Here is an 18,828-nt window from a genome sequence, read left to right as displayed (position 1 = left end):
CAGGCGGTCGAGGGTGGGTAGTTCGATCTGCACATCGACAGTAGTTTCATGGTGGAAGTATGATGGCAGGGTAAAATGCTTGGACTCGGCTTTACATCTAGAATGGAGTGTAACTGTCTGTTGTTGTTGTACGAGAAACTCTTTAGTCGTTACTTGGGCTGTAGGGTGTGACTGGCACGAGATGGCCAAACGTAATGGATGAGGTGTAGAGATTAGCCAGCTACCGTCAACGAGGTAGGTGGCGCGCGGCGTTGGACGTGCGTAAAACGTGACACGCATTGTACATAATGTTGAAATAAGAGCAGTATCATTTAGAAATAGCGCGACAGGGCACGTGGTTGCTGTGGACATTGGGTAAATGGGAGATCTAACATCGCAGACTTGTTGATGCTTGCGTAAACATGAACGTACGGCAAACTCGTAATTAGTCACGTAATTAGTATGGTCGAGTGAGACACTAATGAAATTTTGAGAAATTTGAAAGTATGCGGCTGCAGTGGAGATACCGAGAAATACTGGCGGTGTCAAAATTTGATACATCTGGAACGTCATCTCATTGTATGTTAAAGGTAAGAACGCGATTACGTGGAGTCCCATGTCCACAGGGACTACTATAGCCTCTATAAGGTTATAGTAATAAAACAAGTCAGCATGGGGGCTATGTGGCATAGCTAATGTAGGGGGCAGCAAGCTTTTAATAGTAAGTAACACTTCACGCCACTAATGGAGGGGTAAGAGTGTAGAGGGCAAACGACCCGTTAACAAAACGGAGGAGGCGTGTATCGTAGTGTCAAGTATGGTTTGAACATTATCGAATGCTACAGTCAAACTAGAAAGGGATAACTGGAGGTGTGTAATTGCAATGAATTCCCGTGCAACGGATGCCTGGAAGGCCGTTACTTTAAACATTAGTGTGCGCACACTTGAGGTCAAGTCACGGGCATGGGAAATCACATGCGGCAGCACCTCCGTATTCATCTCTGTTTGAATGCGAGTATATTTTATGATGGTTAGGGATTCGTTGATTACTGTCAAAATTCGTTCTTGTGTCGTACCCAATGCGGACAACTGGCGTTGCAGTTGCTCAATGTCGTCGTCAGTAGCTGTACCGAATAAAAATTTAGTGATTTTGTAACGTTGGAATGCGCGTTGATGTCGAAATGATGAAGAAGATCCAAATCCAGAACTTGTGTGGTAAACTGTATAACTTTTAATATCGTACACTGTGTAGCCATCTCATCGGACAATCGCACAAACAGACAAAGACCCGCACACACGCGCGGACGCACGTGCGCGTACTCTCGCGACCAGCCCCAGAATCTCCCATCCTTTCCTATTCATTCTCCCCCTATATATTCGCCCAAAACATACATATTGAGCGCACATGTCACCCCGTTCTCTCCAGCTCCAACCGTTCCCCTCATTTCACAATCACCCTAGAAACTGCCTAACCTAGAACCCGCTTACCCAACTGCCTGTAACATCAATGCCGCCCATCTGGTTGAGCGACGCTGTCTAGCTGGACTATATGGCTAAAACAACTACCAGTCTATCTCCACTCAACTAATCCAATGAACATGTGTAAAACACACGTTACAATTTTACCAAGACCACTAGCTATAGCGCGTTTCTCGCAACAAGTGCAACGAGTGCAAGTCTGTTAATCGGAGGTTAAGTGACTGTAAACGTTGGCGGAACCACGCCATGTGGGCTTGCACAACGGATATGATTGTGAAGTATTAATCGTCGGGGGAGGGGGAAGGGGAGCGCGGTGCTGCTGCTGGCTGTTGTCTATACATCTTGCGCACATCCTTGTGCAACGAGTGCAGATAAGTCAGGATCGAAGTGAAGTTGAGGGTAAAGCCTATGCCCCAGGTACTCTGTGTGACCGAGATGTGACCTCTCGGGTTAAAAAATATTCCCATCGTGGGTCTTCGGACATCAGTAGCTTGCGAGACGGGTAGGATCGCCGAGGCAAATACGAGCAGGGCGGGGAACATCGTCCTGAAACAGAGGAGTGGCCCATAAAATAAAGGTTGTGTATTTCGCACCTTAGCTCAATCGGCTAATTTGTGCGAGTGGTAACAAATCTTCTGCATATCAGCTAACATAATCCCAGCTATCAGTGCTTGGCGTGCTAGCCACACTGGGTGCATGCGTGTCATCGTGGGGGGCGACGAAAGGGGCCCTGTGTCAACCAGCGTCGCGTGACACATTGGTCGTCGGGGTGGGCCGTCTCAACCCGTAAGCACGGTTCTAGGCTCGTCCCATGCCAAGAATGGGTATGCGGGTCGAAGGTTACTCACGTATACATCGCGAGTACGTGTCTGGCCTTGTGCCTTAATGCGAAGTCGCAGTGGAGAGATTTTCTCGACCACGGTATAGTAAGGCTGCAATTGTGACGCGAATTTCGGCGTCTGATTAGCCGACAACGTGGGATTAAAAAAATAGACTGGGTCCCCAATGTCAAAAGATTGGACCTTTGCACGCCTGTCATAAAGACGTTTATTACGCGCTCGTGCCACTTTAGTGTTACGCTGTATCGCAACAAATGCTCGGTGCAAGCGTTTAGTAGAGTGAGTTACTGGATCGTCAGCGTATGACAATCGTCGGGGCCACAGTAGCGTGTCAAGTGGTAGCACTGCGTCTCTACCGTACGCCAGGAAGAAGGGGTGAATTGTGATGATTCATTGACGGCTGTACGATATGCGAATAAGACCGAGTTGATCTTTGTATCCCAATCTGTATGATCCCGATTAATGTAGCACACGAGCATATTGGCAAGCGTGCGATGAAAGCGTTTGCATTGTCCGTTGGACTCAGGGTGATAAGGGGAAACTTTAATGTGAGTGATCCCAAGCGATGTGGTGAGTCGTGTCAGGAGCTCGTTAATAAATTTGACTCCATTATCGGTTAAGATGGATCAAGGGCATGAGTGACGAGGAATGAATTCGTCGACGATAATGCGTGCTACCGTAGCAGCGCTTTTATCGGGCATTGGATATGCTTCAGGCCATGAAGTGTAAAGGACCAAAAATGTGAGCATGTAACGATTGCCTGAGTTTGTGCAGGGGTGTGGACCCATAACATCGATGGCGACCACATCTCCTGAGTGTCTGGGTGTCGGAGCATGGTGTAGGGGGGCACGAACTCGTTGTAGTTTTCGACAATTACACACGACGCATGATTTGAAGTAGTGGTAAGCGTCGGTGAACATGTGGGGCCAGAAATATCGCTGGGAGAGTTTACTATAAATTTTGTTCAAACCCAGGTGTCCACCATATGCATGATCGTGGAACAAAGGGAGCACAGCAGGTACGAGAATATGGGGGATTACCAATTGGGGCGCAGTGTGAACATCCTGCGCGCGAGTCGGCACATGAAAAAGCAAGTTGTTAACCAAGAGATTCAACGAGCTTAGCCTCGCATATGGAAGTTTCGTCAGGGTTGTGTATGAGTGTGTGTATGATGTTGGCAAGAAGCAGATTGGCCTGCTGCAAGGCAGCGAGCTCAGTGTCAGTGGCGGGGATGGTGGGAGGGAGTGTCAGGTTAGGGTCTGGTAGCGAGTCAGGGTGAGGAGGGTTGTGATGGAGCATAATGAAGCCTACCCCTCGCGAGGGTTGTGAGGCCTCACCGGTAGGCGAAGGCGGTACCACTTGGTAAATGGGTTGTGAGGCCATACCGCTGAGCGACGATGAGGTGGTGGGCATGATTAATGAGTCATGGGGTGTCATGGGCATAGACGACTCGGGAAGCAAACGAGAAAGCGCGTCTGCTTGGACGTTCGACATACCCGACGTGTATTGCACCGCTTGCCCACCACATCCCAATTTTGCACCGCGAAGAAACGCACATTTACTGGGGCGCATCTTGAAGTTAGCCGCGTCGAATCTCGCAAAAACCTCCGCCAAGTCGGACATGTGGGTTTCAAAGTCCGGTGAATAAATACAGACATCGTCAATGTAGGCGAGCGCACATTTGCGACGGAGTCCTTGCAGGACGTAATAGAGGATACGCTGAAAGTGGGCGGGTGCGTTCTTGGGGCCATATGGGGTTCTTAAATTGTCGTAGCTTCCTGAGGGCGTTAACAAGTCTTTGGAACATCGTTCTCCGCTAAAATGATTTGATGGTAACCACTCTTGAGGTTGAGGGTAGTAAATATTGTAGCTTTTCCTATTGTTTGTAGCACACCTTCAATGAGGGTCAGAGGGTAAGTGTCCCCTACAGTAACTGAGTTTAATCGTCGATAGTCGACACACATTCGATACTCGCCAGTTTTTTTATTAACCAAAAGTACGTCGGATGACCAAGGTGACATGGATGGGCAAATTATCCCATTCTCCATCAGTTTGTCAACCTGTTGTTGAATAATGACTTGTTGCTCTGAAGCCATATGGTAGGGCCTTTTTTTAAACGGTCGTGCATCTCTGGTATGAATCTGGAATTCGCAGAGGTGCCTACACCCTAGTTGAGCATCTGTATGCGCAAATGAGCTTTCATGCTGGCGTAAACATTTTAGAAGCGATGGCGAGAATCCTGAACGTGGTCCACGAGTGAATTATAATCAAAGGGCGGGGTTGCACCATCGTGTGCTAATACACTGACCTCGTTAGGCGTGGACGTAATAACCTGTATGTAGGGAGGGGTGGTGGCTTCAACTATTGCCACAACGGCATTACGAGGTAACGAGATCGCGATCGGAGCGATTTTCTAGCCGGCAAAGAATTGTGTGCTGCGCTGTGATTTCGACTAGAGACGGCAATAAGATTAGGTGGGGATTACCACGAAACTATTTAAAGGCTGGAGATCCTTGAACGAAGAGTAGCGTACCCGGGCAGAAATGGCGGGGGACGCGACAGAAACACTGTTGGCCCGAATGAGGGGGCAACACGGTCGGACAGTGAATGAAAGCGAGTTGAGCGGTGGGGAGAAGTCGTCTACCTTGACGAAGCTTTAAGGTGACGACACTATTACCTAGTGCGAGCACTCCTCTGTCGAAATCGATATTTACTCGGTTAGCCGATAGAAAGTCAGCTCCTATTATGAACTGTTGTCTTAAATCCTGTACTACGTAGCACGTATGGAGGGTGGTTACTCGTCCCAGTAAAATGCGCAAGGTGGCGGTGCCTACAAGGTGTAGCTTATCGCCTGTGACAGAAAGAAGCATGGCGTCTGATGCGCAGACAGCGTTGAAACTAGCAGCTGTCCGTATGTGCGGGGGAAAGTGGAGCCATGCAGCAAAATCGATAAGCGTACAATCGCTACCAGTATCAATGAGGGCCGTGAGTGAGAGTGAGCCGACTTTAACACCACACATTGGCGCTGAAGATGTAGCGGTAGTCGGTGATCTGCACGCAGCAGATTCATGCGTGCTTAAAAGTTGTAGATTATAATGGTACTATTGTTAGCCAAAAACCATAGATAAGAGAAGCCATTTAGTTACCATGACTCGTTGTTTAATGTAGATTTGAACTATTACAATGTTACTGACTGTGGTCGCGTTTGCCTCTGGTTGCCGAGAGAGAATCCCAGATTCTGCTCGGGTCCCGGCCTTTATAGCCGAAGGCGCGTCCGTGGCGCATGCTCACGCACGCCACGCGCCAATCAGGGCGTCTCACAGCCGCAGCGCGTACCTAACGGCGAAGACTCGCTATTCTGTACCACCACCCTCCAGGAGGTGGCGACCCCTAACGGCGCGGATGCGCTGCGACACTCAATGTGGTTCCTCGACGTTTGCGATGATTGCTTTTCACGCCTCATTTGCTGCATCTGACCCTCTTGGACTAAATTAGTTTAAATTACACGGTTGGCCGCTCCCAGAACGTCACTTCGCATCAACCGTCGCGCCTTAGTCAGTGCTAATACACTATGTCAATACTATTTCGCAGTCACCGCACGTCCGCACCGGCTAATTAGGGTCTTCCGCCGGGGGAACCCCTTTGATCAGTCGGCGTGTGCCCCCGACTATCGGCACTCCGCAGTCCAAGCACGCACGCAGCAACTGATTGGTTCTCCCGGCAGTTAATCCTCCAACCGGCCGGCGCGGGCCGCGCAGCCTGCTTGCACGCGGCTATTGTTTGCCTCTGGTTGCCAGGGGCAACTCTGTTCAATCAATACCTCGGCATCTATCGTCGCTTGATGGCAATACCTCGGCCGTCACCTGGTGATATGTCAGTGACACGGGGCGTTTGCCTCGCGTCGCGGAGGGAGGGGAGAGTAACTCTCACCCTTGTAACGCCCTTGTAACGAGCAGCGTTACATCTCTGTTTCTGTTTCATAGTCAGGTATGAACTGTTCTCTGTCCTGTAGATGTCTAAAGTGCCTCGCCACTTCGGTAGTGGGAATTTCTTGTCTCACATGGGGTATATCATTGCACTCGATGAGTGTCGGTAGCGGCAATCTGGATTGACCGTCTAGGGATTCCACGACAAACCCGCGAGCTCGTCTGCCTCATGTAGTTACATTGCCTGCACATGAAGATAGAATGTATTCTACTTCCTCTGACTGCTTGGCAAAGTGATCGACGAATGAATTACGAGCCAACGATCTATTGCTTTGATCATCAATGATAACGTATGCCCTCATGGCCATCTCCCGCTTTCCTTCTGGATAGATCTTAACACGTTCAACGCGAAACTCGAGTATACTCGTTCGAACCTGCAAAACGCACGGCCGCGAAACACGAGTATACTCGTGGCAAGAGAAAAAAAAATTTGGAGAGTTTACTATGATCTCCTATAAATGGCATGGGCTGTATGCTTACAATTTCAACAGCGTCACTGTTCAAACCCCAGTAGTAGATGACATAATTTATACAATACTTTACTGTTGTTTGGAACGTTATTTTGGGAGTTTTTGGGACTGAGGTAATGTTTTTCGTTTACCTCGCCAAAGGGCGTTTGACCGCCGGTTGTTGTAAACTTGTTTTGATGTCTGAGAGTTGTGTTTGATTTGATTGATCACGGGTGATTGATTCCGGGTGTTGTTTTGATGTATGAAAGTAAGTTTATATCTATATTATACTAGCCACTAATTATAAATAATTTCATAGCTAGTTAAACCTGCCAAAAACATTTTGTGTAATCAGTGACTAAGTGGTCCTTATTAGCTGGTGTCGTAGATGGGAACTGGCGACAGTCGACCAAACTATGTTTTGCTGTACTGCCATGAAGCACACATTGCGGCGACATGGGAAGATCCTAAATGCCTGTATTTCTTGAGGATATCATCACAGGTCGCTGAGTGTTACTTCCCACTGTTTTCTTAGCAGCTATATTGTGCATGGCTTACTGCAGGGGCCTGACTTGCTTCAAGACTAAAGCTCGGGTCGTTCATCCTTACGCTCATTTTCGTTATGAAATTGGTGAACACCTTGAAAGGTGGATAAAGAACAGTGTTCCTCCTTGTACCTGCTTGAATGGTCTATCCACCTTTTCTGCATGAACAATGTCAGCTTGCTGACTATCGGGTTAACACCACACGAAGTGTCTAAATATGCCAGCAAGGGTTTGTACCTGACATTTTTCTTGACAGACTCGATTTCCGCAAGCAAATCCGAAAGCTCATATAGTTTCTTGCCATCTTTGCCAGTTAATTTAGGGAACTGGTCTAGCCTCTCGCGGAGTGAGGCCTCGAGTAACTCTGGGAAGCCATACCTTTCGTCGAGACGTTGCCATATCTTGAACCTTGTCGTGCGCATTTGAAGCACGGAGGCTTATTACCTGCCTAGTGGACTCTGGGCCAAGCCATCTAGTGAGGAGATCCAAATCCTCTGTAGGGGTAACATTCAACTCCCTAACAATATTAAGGAAACTGGATTTCCAAATCAAGTATTGCTCAGGCTTGTCATTGAACTGAGACAGTATTGACAACCACAGATCTTTCTTCATTATGTACCTTGTGAAGTCAGACAGCTCTGGCGTTTGTTTTGGAAGTGGGTGAAACTCAGGAGCATCCGGCTTAAGTTGTGGCTGAGCATTACCACTTGCTTCTGTTCCGATGTGCTCATCTTCAAGCTGGTGAGGGTGTTGCACACACTGGCACGGCCTCGATGCCGTGTCAGTCTTTCTCTGATGAAGCCTAGATACTTCACAAACATAGTTAGCAGATCTCCTCCTAGCTTCTGACTGCATTCCTGTTCTGACAGAGGATAGCCTCCCTACGCTCTGCTCTCTTCATCTAACATCTCAGTCATCACCTTTAACTCCGTCTCGGCTTCATCAACCTCGCACTTTGATTCTAGTAGCTTTAAATTAACATTGATATCAGCCTGTCGTCGTAGTAATTCTGCCTCTTTCTCGGCATATTGCAGTTTAACCTTAGCAGCCTCGGCCTTGACTCTCTGATTTAATACTATGGAGCTTAGGTTCGACCCAGCCCTAGAAGGTTTTACTGATGAAGCAACAGAATGGGACTCGCTTCCTGCCTTCTCGCTGTCGTCTAGCTGTTTCCTCATATGCCTGCATTCCTCTGTAGCGAGATGTAATGCCATCTGTTTGCCACTCAGCAGTTGCTCTAGGCGACAGTTCTCCTTCAACACCTTCTGTATGTCGCCAGACGTCAGCTCCTGACGATTGCCATCACCGGCCGGCGCCTCCTTGTCAGATAGGGGGTTAGCTGAGGTTACAGATGCAGCACTCTACAACCGAGACTGCCTCTGCCTCATTCTCATCTGTTTCTTTCACCACTTTACGTGGCCTGTCTTTCCTGATTGGTAGTCCCATGTCAAAGATTTTCTACTGTGCTGTCTACTGTGCAAAGTTTCTTTATTGCTATAACACGCTCTCGGAAGAGGTAGAAAACTGTAATACATACGAGATACATGCACTACAATGTACATGTTCAAAATATCCTGACTCATTGTCTAGCATCACAAATACAAACGCATATTCTAATTTCTAAGCCTATTAACGTAATATAATTGTTCAGTTGCGAATAAAATCATGATTCATATTGAAGTTCTCATTGATTAATGATTATACACTTGTGCTATTGGTATTACAGCTTATATCTGATCGAGGCTCGCGCTATGTAAATGTTAGGTAAGCATATCGCAATAAGACGAATCCTACACTGCATACACAAATATACACAAATATTCTAACAAGCCTACGAAGTCTACAAAGCTAAGATGTTAAACACTTCTACGTATAACTATAAAGCGGTATAAAGCACACTTACTATATGGGGGGACCTAGTTCTTCTTAATTCTTGTCTAGAAGAAGTGCACCAGAGCGCAAACATCAAACAGTTTTCTCTTCTTGTAAACTGAAATCCGCGCCTAAAACAATGTGCACCATCTAGTGGCAGCTAATGAAAATTAAAACATGATCTATTGTCATCGTCTATGGTATAACATTACACGTTGGTTAAATTTTCAAAAATCTATTTGAATTCCTATTGTCGAAAATATTCACTGGCTATGCTGGCGTCTCTCGGTTGCTGTGGTCGATGTCATCGTGATTTGTGTATGGTGCACAAAGTGGTGCCCAAACAGTTTCTGTTTTGATTTGTGTTAGCTATATAGAATCAAGAGTATATAATAATAGGAAAAATAAATAATATGTTCATGTGTATTATGTTTGAAAATATTATAAATAAAACTGCGAACTGTTATTTGCGTGTTTTTAATTTCTGCCAACAAAAATCTTTGCGACACCCCCTTCACGCTAGATCAACTAAACGATAAACAATGGTGGGCAGACCAGTTCAGTGCATCGGAAAGAAAACGAAGGAGAACAAATCAGAAAGAAGTTCATATTAGAATCTCCCACTTAAGTTTACAAGGCATTTCCATGGCTGCCACAATAATTTTGTGAATGCCTATAGTTTAGCGCAGATGTTCGCTATATCGGCTAGCTGCATCTGGGCGCCATGCAAGAGTTTCTAATTCATGGCGGTTGTGTTTGTGTCGTGCGTTTGTGTACATCGAACGCACCGGCAAATTAAGCATGAATTTTAGGGTATATAAGCATGAAAAGTAAACAGAAACACTAGTTGCAATTTCATGCATTTTATTTTGTACAAATAACACACAAATATACTACTTGCTGGTGCTAGAAATTCGAGACGTAGACAATTTAACTTTTTAATAGTGGATTGGCAGATTGACAGATTGGCAAGGATTGATGAGACTGTTTGTTACTGCTGAGCTGACATAGCCATCTTGGGAGAGAGGGAGAGTAGATTGGATCTCTTAAATCAGTTTAACTTTAGTATGCTTATTTGGCACTAGTAGTAGCTCGTAGGAGTATGTAGAGTCCCTTAAGCTAAAACTTTCCCTTTCAGGGGTTCATAATTTTCCAAAAGGGTACTAAATACCTCCAATATGTTGTTATTAATCAAGTTTAATTGATTTCCCCCAAGAAAATCACCAAAAAATAAATGTTACCAACTATGTTTTATCAGGTATCAACCGGAAGTGAAAATCATTTTTTGCAAAAAAACATTAAAATTGCTCAAACGGTCAAAACTGCAAGCCCATGAATAACTGATTATCTCTGTAGTGTTTAGTTCCGCCTGCTGCCGTCAGATGGCAGCACAGTTGCATTAATGTGCATTTCACAACAAACCCAGCTAAAAGCAGACAGAGATAAAAACCCACCAAAATTTCCGTTCTAAGTTAACAATCTGGTTGAAAATTTCACTGATACAGGTCGAATAGATATCAGATATGTCAAATTCAACCAAATTTACTTCTAAATCAATGCGTAAAAGGAAGAAAAGGACGGGTTTTTTAGGTACTGCCTCTTGGAAAAAAGACTACTTTACTTTTATGTTTGGACGCGATTTTCTCAAAACGTACATGGGCAGCAACTGGGCAGGGATAAAACCCAAACCCTTCCTTAAAACCTCTCAAAACGTTGACATTCTGAAGATATTACACTTGTCTATACAATGAGTGAAGCAGAATTTGTCTAAAGAGAACAGTTTTTATATGATGATCTACTCTCTTCACCAAAAACGGGCTCTTTGATACCGAAAAATGGCACTAGGGGTCACTGGGGAAAATATTTTTGTAAATAAATAAATAAATCACTCATTGTATAGAGTAAGTGGATATCTATCATATTCCAAAATATTTTTGAGAAATATGCAGTGGTTTTCACTCAGGATCTGCCCACAGAATGCAGTATTTCTGATAAAAGTTTTGGTTTCCATGGTAACCATAGGAAACTAGGTCACTAAAAAACGTTTTTTTTAGCTAACCATTCGATAAGAAATTATTAATCTTTCCAGAAATGTATATTGTTTGGTGCTTTATTCAAGAATTAAATGTTCTATACTCAAATAACTGTGTCTATGTTGAAATTTGCTTGTCAAAGGGAAACTTGTACCTTAATATAGAGAGCTACGACAACTCGCAATTAGAAACCATATTGTTTCCAAATGGACCCACACCACTGCCGCTCAAGTACAGCGCTGTATGGATACGCTGTACAATGGTCCGTAGTAATTAATTAGACTAATCGTTCTTGAATAAACTCAAAATTCACAGAGATTATAGCTAAGACATGTGTCTATGTGTATCTAGATTTCTAGAAATGTAACTCAAATCGTTTTAATTGTACACTTTCTTACCGCTCATAGCCGTGCGTATATTAGCCTATGTGTGATACCGCGCGTAGATATTTGCTAATTAATTAAACTACTCGCGCTTCAATAAACTCAAGAATCACAGAGATCATAGATAACACATGTGTTTATATGTATCTGGATTTCTAGAAACGTAACTCAACTCGTTCACGCCATATGTTAGTTAGTACACTTTCCTACCGGCAATAGCCGCGTGTGTACAGCACTGTGTGGATACGCGGTAAAATTATGGAAGATGCCAGCCAATGAAAAACAAAAAAACAGTATTTAACCATCCCAGCAACATCTTCTAATAAAATAGAATTTGAAATATTTTTTATTAATATATGAGACATTTATAGCAGTTTTTATAGACATTATCGCATTATAGCTTCTAATAAACATAGCCTCCCGATGTCACAGGCTAGTATAATCACATATTTTGTCAAACAGCTATATTACATTCTATAAGACATACTATTATACTACAGTACACTCATGAAAATGTAAAATTATGCAGGTACACGCACATACTTACACATCAGATATACTGCACACTTAAACAACCCAACGCATTCTCAAACACAAACAGACACAATCTCACATAGTATACACAAGCATACACATATACATACATATGCACAAACCATGCAACCGGACATGCCATTTTGCACTCTTTACACATATACAGGCACTAATGCACACTAATATGCACACACAAAAACATATGCCATCTAAAAAAAACATTTCTTCATCCCGCACATCTACAAGTAATGGCAAAAATTCAACGATTTAAGGACACTGAAAAAAATCAAATACATGTAGTTATGTAATGATGATAAATTTATATTCTCTCAAAGCCTTCTTGCTGAGATCAACCACGTACAAACTCAAGCATATAAGATAAACTCACTCATGTAGGCATTTGCTCATATCATAACATGTTTTTTAACTATAACATTGCTAGTGTCATGCATTCACATCATATTTTAAAAATTGGGCCTTTCATACGTGAAAGAATGACAAATGGGATATTTCTGAAGTGCATGTGGAATGTCGTTTCTTCGGAGAACTCTGAACAGCACTTTTTCTTCCCATCAACTCGTCCCTTTTCAAATTGATGGTCATCAAAGTTTTTTTGCAAGCAGAGAGAGGGAGATAAAAACAGTCAACATAGAATAAATACATGTAATTTCCTGTACACAAATTTCAGTAATTCATTATTCATTATGTGGCCTCTTTTTCTCAATCAATATTTGGTAAAAATGTTGAAAAGGGTAGATCACACATTAAACTAGCGGATTTTTACACAATTACATTAATTTAACCCACACACACACCATTATGTCTAGAGATCTACTATGGACAATGGACAGTCGTCTGCATTACTCAGTTGTAATATAGGCCTACTTAGTAAATTAGGATACAAGAGCTGTCCACATTTGCACATTGGTACATGTCGCATTATCTTATAAGTTATATATACGTTTATTCCTTTCAACAGAAACATTCACCAGGGTGGGTTTTCTTTTCTTCTTAAAGAAAGATTTGCACAGACATGTTCGTATAGATCTACACTTCAAATTTCACACAATAATTAGATAGAATTAGAAGTCTATGACTCTAACACATGCTTCTTATGGAAACTGTTATTGTGCTCATTATATAAATTTCATTAAAGGAGCCCGCCTTATAATTTTGACATGACTACACACACTGTACTTACCTCACACAGACGCGATGACGAAGTCGGTTTCCATCCTTCGCGACTGACTTTACTCACCCACATTTTTCTCCTTTTTGTATCTGCAGGGAACCTATATGTTTTGTATCCCTTCTCTGATCTATTACTGCACCCAAAAGCTCAGCAACCAGTCATAATGACAATTTATTTTACAGACTAATAGCAGAAAAGTACGGAATACGCTCACGGAAAATGAAAAGCTGCTGCTTAAGCCGGGCGCACACGTGGCGATTTTGATCGACAGTACTGGCGATTTTGTTTCCAGCAACAAAATCGTCGATAAATCGTCACGTGTGCGCTGCACGGCGATGGCGATTTTAACGCAAGAAACTCGCCGCTGGAATGTCAAACACGTTTGATATTTGTTGCCAAGTCGCTGAACAATCGCTACGTGTGCGCTGCACTGGCGACGGCTTCAGGCAACAGTTTTTGGATTAACCAATCAAATGCATGATTTGAAGCACGTGATCAAATATGGCAGCGCCCACGTTCGTTTTCCACATGCTAAACGTTCGTTTGGTGCAATGGATTTCCGCATCACTGTGTTCTTCTTCCTTATCCTTGCCCCTACCAGTGCCAGAATTGCATTGCAATGTTCTTTTTTCATTCTAAAATAACGCTGGTACGTCAGTGAATATTCAAGCTCCAGTTCTCTTACTAAATTATTAAAAACACCACACGAATCAAGTCGCAGCACCCACGTACGTGCCCCTGTACGTCTCTCTTTTGCTGCTGTCTGTCGACGACGCCGACACATAATTATTAAATATATTCCAATAACTTGAATAACGGCTATCGTGGTGTCAATGGGCGCTTCCAATTTGAACAGGTCACGTACAGTTCATACAGTGGTATGTTGCTGACAGATGGTTGCATTGTTGCCGCGTCCCGCACACGTGGCGATTTACGTACTGTCGATAAAAATCGCCACGTGTCCGCCCGGCTTTAGGTGGAACCAAAATGGCTCCTTGTGTCACGTGACCTGATTTTCGCGGGACGCTCATGTCGCAACTCTCTATATTAAGGGACTCTAGGAGTATGGATATCACTACAGTTGTCACCAGTTGCATGATCATTTCAAATGCTTTTTGCTGTGGCCTGGACTATGTCCAGGAGACAGCCTTATAGTAGATTCTGGAGGATTGCAGGACATCTGCAGTATAATTGGCAGAGATTTTCCAATGTATTGCCGTAGCTCCTCTAGGCTAGACTAGTTGGCCAGACTCCTAGAACCTTAATTAACTGTTATGATGTTCACCTTACCCGTGTGTCTCTGCAGATTGGCTGCAGTGATGCAGTGTCGCATGAGTGTGATTTCACGCAAACTGAGCTCAACTGTACTTGGGATCCAGCTTTATACTTTTTTCAGAGCAGAGTTTTATGAATCCGTCTAGGTTCAGCGTGTCTCTCAAGAGTTGCTGGGTATTACTCCATCATCAGATATACAAATGGCCCTCGGTAGTTTGCTGATGAAAACTATGATTTTTCTTTGGAAATGTGTTTTTAATGTTTTAGTAGTATTTAAAATTGGTTTTGTAGTAGAACTAGTATAAAGATCGATGTTAAGTAATATTGTTTTTGTTACATGCATTTTCGGTCGTATTTTCTTCATGCAGTAGCTATAGTAAGGAGAAACGTGACCAAATCCTCTGACTAATAATCCTGAAATGGTACTTTGAGCACAGTTACATGTTAAAGGACAATTGAAGTCAAATTTTATTACTTCTGTAACGTTTTTATACATAGAAATACATTCAATAACGTATTCCATTTCAAATCCGGCGCCCAATTTGTAAGAAACACATGAATATTAATCTAGGTCATGTGACGTCACAGCCCCCCGTTGAAACACGCCATTATATAGCGTAACAGTGCTAACACGCTAGTAGTAGTATATGTTATGCTAGGTGAAAGTATTGTTACAGCATACAACAAACATGTAGCCTGTAAATGTACTTATATTCATGTACATACATATTACCTGTGTGGATAATGCATTCACGGTATATGTACATGACTTGCACATGACTTGCGTAGAGATGTTTGTACATGTACAGATACATATGTGATTCTGACCGAGCGTGATAAGCCCGGTGATCAGTGTACTCGCATGTCTCACCTGGTCTATAGCGTCGAACTGGTCTACAATAACCCTGATCTTCTCATTCTCATGGCAGCATATACATTCAGGTGCCGTACTCATTAATTCACAAACACTACAAGAACACCAGTATTTATCTACAGTCCTATCTGGTACCGAAGCTTCCATTCCGCCATGTTGTGACTGTTCTGATTCTTGAGAAGTTTGTGCCGACTCTTCGAGTTGCTTTTTCAGACGATTCTCCTCAATTTCTTCTTGTGTATATTCAGGCTCAAACCTATATCCAACTGGTAAATCACTATAAATATCATCATCATCTGAGTAATCACTAGAATCATTGAAATTATCGCTTTCTGTCTCCATCTTATACACCACACGCACTATGTTTACATAATGGCGTGTTTCAACAGGGGGCTGTGACGTCACATGACCTAGACTAATATGCATGTGTTTCCTACTGCAGATTTGAACTGCGGGCGCCAGATTTGAAATGGAATACGTTATTGAATGTATTTATATGTATAAAAACGTTACAGAAGTTATAAAATTTGACTTCAATTGTCCTTTAAATGGGAAAAGTACGCCTCAACATCGTTTTTCTAGACCTAGCTCATTTAATTATAAGTGATGGAATATTTAAAGTGACATTTATTATGTCGGAAATGTGCTAGCGCTAGTCCTGAAAAGTCATGTAAATTGAATGCTGGTGTATCCTGTCCATATTTTGCTATGTTTAAAATAATGTTTTGTTTTAAATGTATACACCATGTAGGACTTTCAATTGTTTACTTACAATGCCGGTGGTGTTACTTCATCCATATTCGCTAAGGAAATTGCACTACCCAATTTTTCAGCTGCAGGCATGGTATTATGAAATTTTTAAGAGGTGAAGAATGACAATAGGCGTTTTTATCTAAGCGAAAGCGCTTTACGGTTTCCCAAATCTTCCATTTATCTAGACGATTTCGTGAAAGCGCTTTGGTCGTTTCTCGTTTTTATCTAGACGGTTTGCGAAAGTGCTTTGCGAAACCGTCGAAATTGCCCAGCGAGCGATTTCAGACGATTTCAACATTCAATATGGCGGATAGTCAAACGTAAATTATTAAGTAGTTTTCTTAATAAATGATTATATAAGAATAATAAGTTAATGTGTTATAAAAAAGTACAAAGATCAGCTAAATCCTAACCAAATGGTCTGCCATCTTGCATTGTTTTTATGTAACAAAAGCGCTTTCACCAAACTGCTGATCACGTGATTTAGGAAACCGATTTACTGATTTCGCTTAGATAAAAACGTCTAATATCTTCTATTTCATTCTTTGATTTAGTTAGATAATGCATGTGTTTACTATCGATTGGACACTACATTTTTCAAACAGGTCGCTCAGAGAAGTATGCAGCAACAGCAGAGAGCCCTTTTCCATCTCGAACACTATGTGTTGAGCCTCCATTGGCCACAGGAGACCGAATAGTTTGGATGAGTGACATTGGGCCCGAACATGGTCTTGTGCGCTGGATTGGTTATCTTCCAGAGGTCGGACCAGAATGGACTGTCGGGGTGCAGTTTGTATGTAGTGACCCCACCGAGACTATGTGTACACACATACATGCACGCACGCATGCAAAGGATCGAAAACATGGGCCTATAAAGTATAAGCACAGTCTGGCACACACATATTTATAATAAGCATGCACGCATGCACACATGTGCATTTCTGCTAAAAAAATGACAAAGATACCATTCGTAGCTGCTGATTTTAGAAATGAATTTAAGTCCTTAAAATGAGTGGTTTGTCCAATAGCCCATGTGTTAGGCAATGATTGTTGACCATAATATGCCTAATAATCTGCCTTCTTAATCCAATTTTGTTGAAACGGTTAATTGTAGGTATACACTTATATTTGAATTCTCCGTAAAGCTACATTCCCCTATATCCACCAATTGGAGTAATCAAAGTAAACTTTCATGCAAGTATTCTATGCATAAAGGTATTTTAATCAGATATACATTCCTTCCGTTGTTTACATCGAAAAGCATGCCACACTTTGGTGGAAAGGAATGTTTACACAGAGCTCAAGAGTGACCTAATTTCTCTTTATATATATATATGATTAATAGGTTATCATTTTCTTATCCTGACATGGCCGTTTGGTAACGTTTAAATAACTATATTTACCAGTTCGCAAGGCTTATTTATGCACTTCTTGCCATAGGCTAGAACGTGTACAAACTTTGTGTGTGTAAATTAAGATATATTTCACAAATCTATGAATACATCATATGTAATATGTGCATCTGTGCTGTGCAATATTGGGTATATATCGACAGTGGATACTGGATCCTTGATTCATGTCTGTGTAGTGTGAAAGGTGCTTATATGTTTTTTTACAATAGTATCTTCCTCCTCCCACCATTTAAATGATCAAATGTTGTTTTTATATTTATAATATATGAAACTATGAATCGATTTATTTTGTTTTTCTCTTCCGCGAGTGGACTAAGTGTTATACATTTGATGTTGTAACCTAAGGACCATCCTGTGGGGACAGGGACTGGCAGGTATCATGACAGACAACTTTTTGAAACCAAGCCCAAGTATGCATCACTTATTCCAATACTTGGTCTGATGAGGGAAGACGAGTTTCTCCAGCAAACTGTAAAGCATGGAGTGACAGGTACAGTTGTCTCTCAGCACCGCTCACCAGTAATGCATTGTACTAACCTTATGATGACATTCACCATTAGATCTAGTAGTGTCTATTAAAATTGATACGTTGTGTAGATTACACAGTAATATTCAGATTGTCTGTTTTTAGGGTGTCAGGTTGTGCAGGAACAAAAGAAGATTTTACAGCAATTAGAAGACAAGCAACAGGAGCAAAAATCTTCAATAAAATCTGGAACATTCTCAAGTATAAGCAAGAATAGCAGAGAGAGCCTACATAGAGTAGTACTAACTGAGCGTGACCATCCTGTAATTTCGTCCGGTATGTTTATTCACATGGGAATAGTTGAAACCAATTTTAATTTGAACATTATTATTTCGTATTCAATATTGTTGGTGACATAACTGGTTGCCATCAAATTAGTTATAGTAAATGCATCATACTATATACTTATGCACTGATCGATTTAAAGGGATCATTTACTCTAGGTTCTAGGGTTATTTTCAGTGACTTAGGTTAAAATTACGCTACATAAAAAGTTTCATGGTTCAATCACCATTAGAAATATTATTAAAAAATGTTTTAAAACTAACGACTACAGTTTGATTACAACGACGGTGGCGCCACTCAAAGCGCATGATCTGATAAGTTGCCCAAAACCACGTCAGCCAAGTGCTACAGACCGAGGGTGTTTCTTATTTATTAATTTAAAGGCAAACGGATTGTAATATCTTATAAACGA

The 18,828-nt window shown here is 42.3% G+C and overlaps 1 protein-coding gene across 1 annotated transcript in view; it reads left to right on the top strand.

The window, feature by feature from the left end:
• Nucleotides 1-18,828, top strand: part of LOC106807541 (ubiquitin carboxyl-terminal hydrolase CYLD-like) — a 194,181-nt gene that overhangs the window by 59,455 nt on the left and 115,898 nt on the right. Inside the window, 3 exon segments of the mRNA XM_014809909.1 lie at nt 16,799-16,986; nt 17,951-18,095; nt 18,237-18,407. Coding sequence (XP_014665395.1) covers nt 16,799-16,986; nt 17,951-18,095; nt 18,237-18,407 — 504 coding nt within the window.

Source organism: Priapulus caudatus, unplaced genomic scaffold (genome assembly GCF_000485595.1).
Source record: "Priapulus caudatus unplaced genomic scaffold, Priapulus_caudatus-5.0.1 Scaffold221, whole genome shotgun sequence".
In the NCBI taxonomy this organism is placed as follows: Eukaryota; Metazoa; Priapulida; class Priapulimorpha; order Priapulimorphida; family Priapulidae; genus Priapulus; species Priapulus caudatus.
The sequence above is the reverse complement of the archived record's forward strand: the minus strand, read 5'-3'. Positions and strand labels throughout refer to the sequence as shown.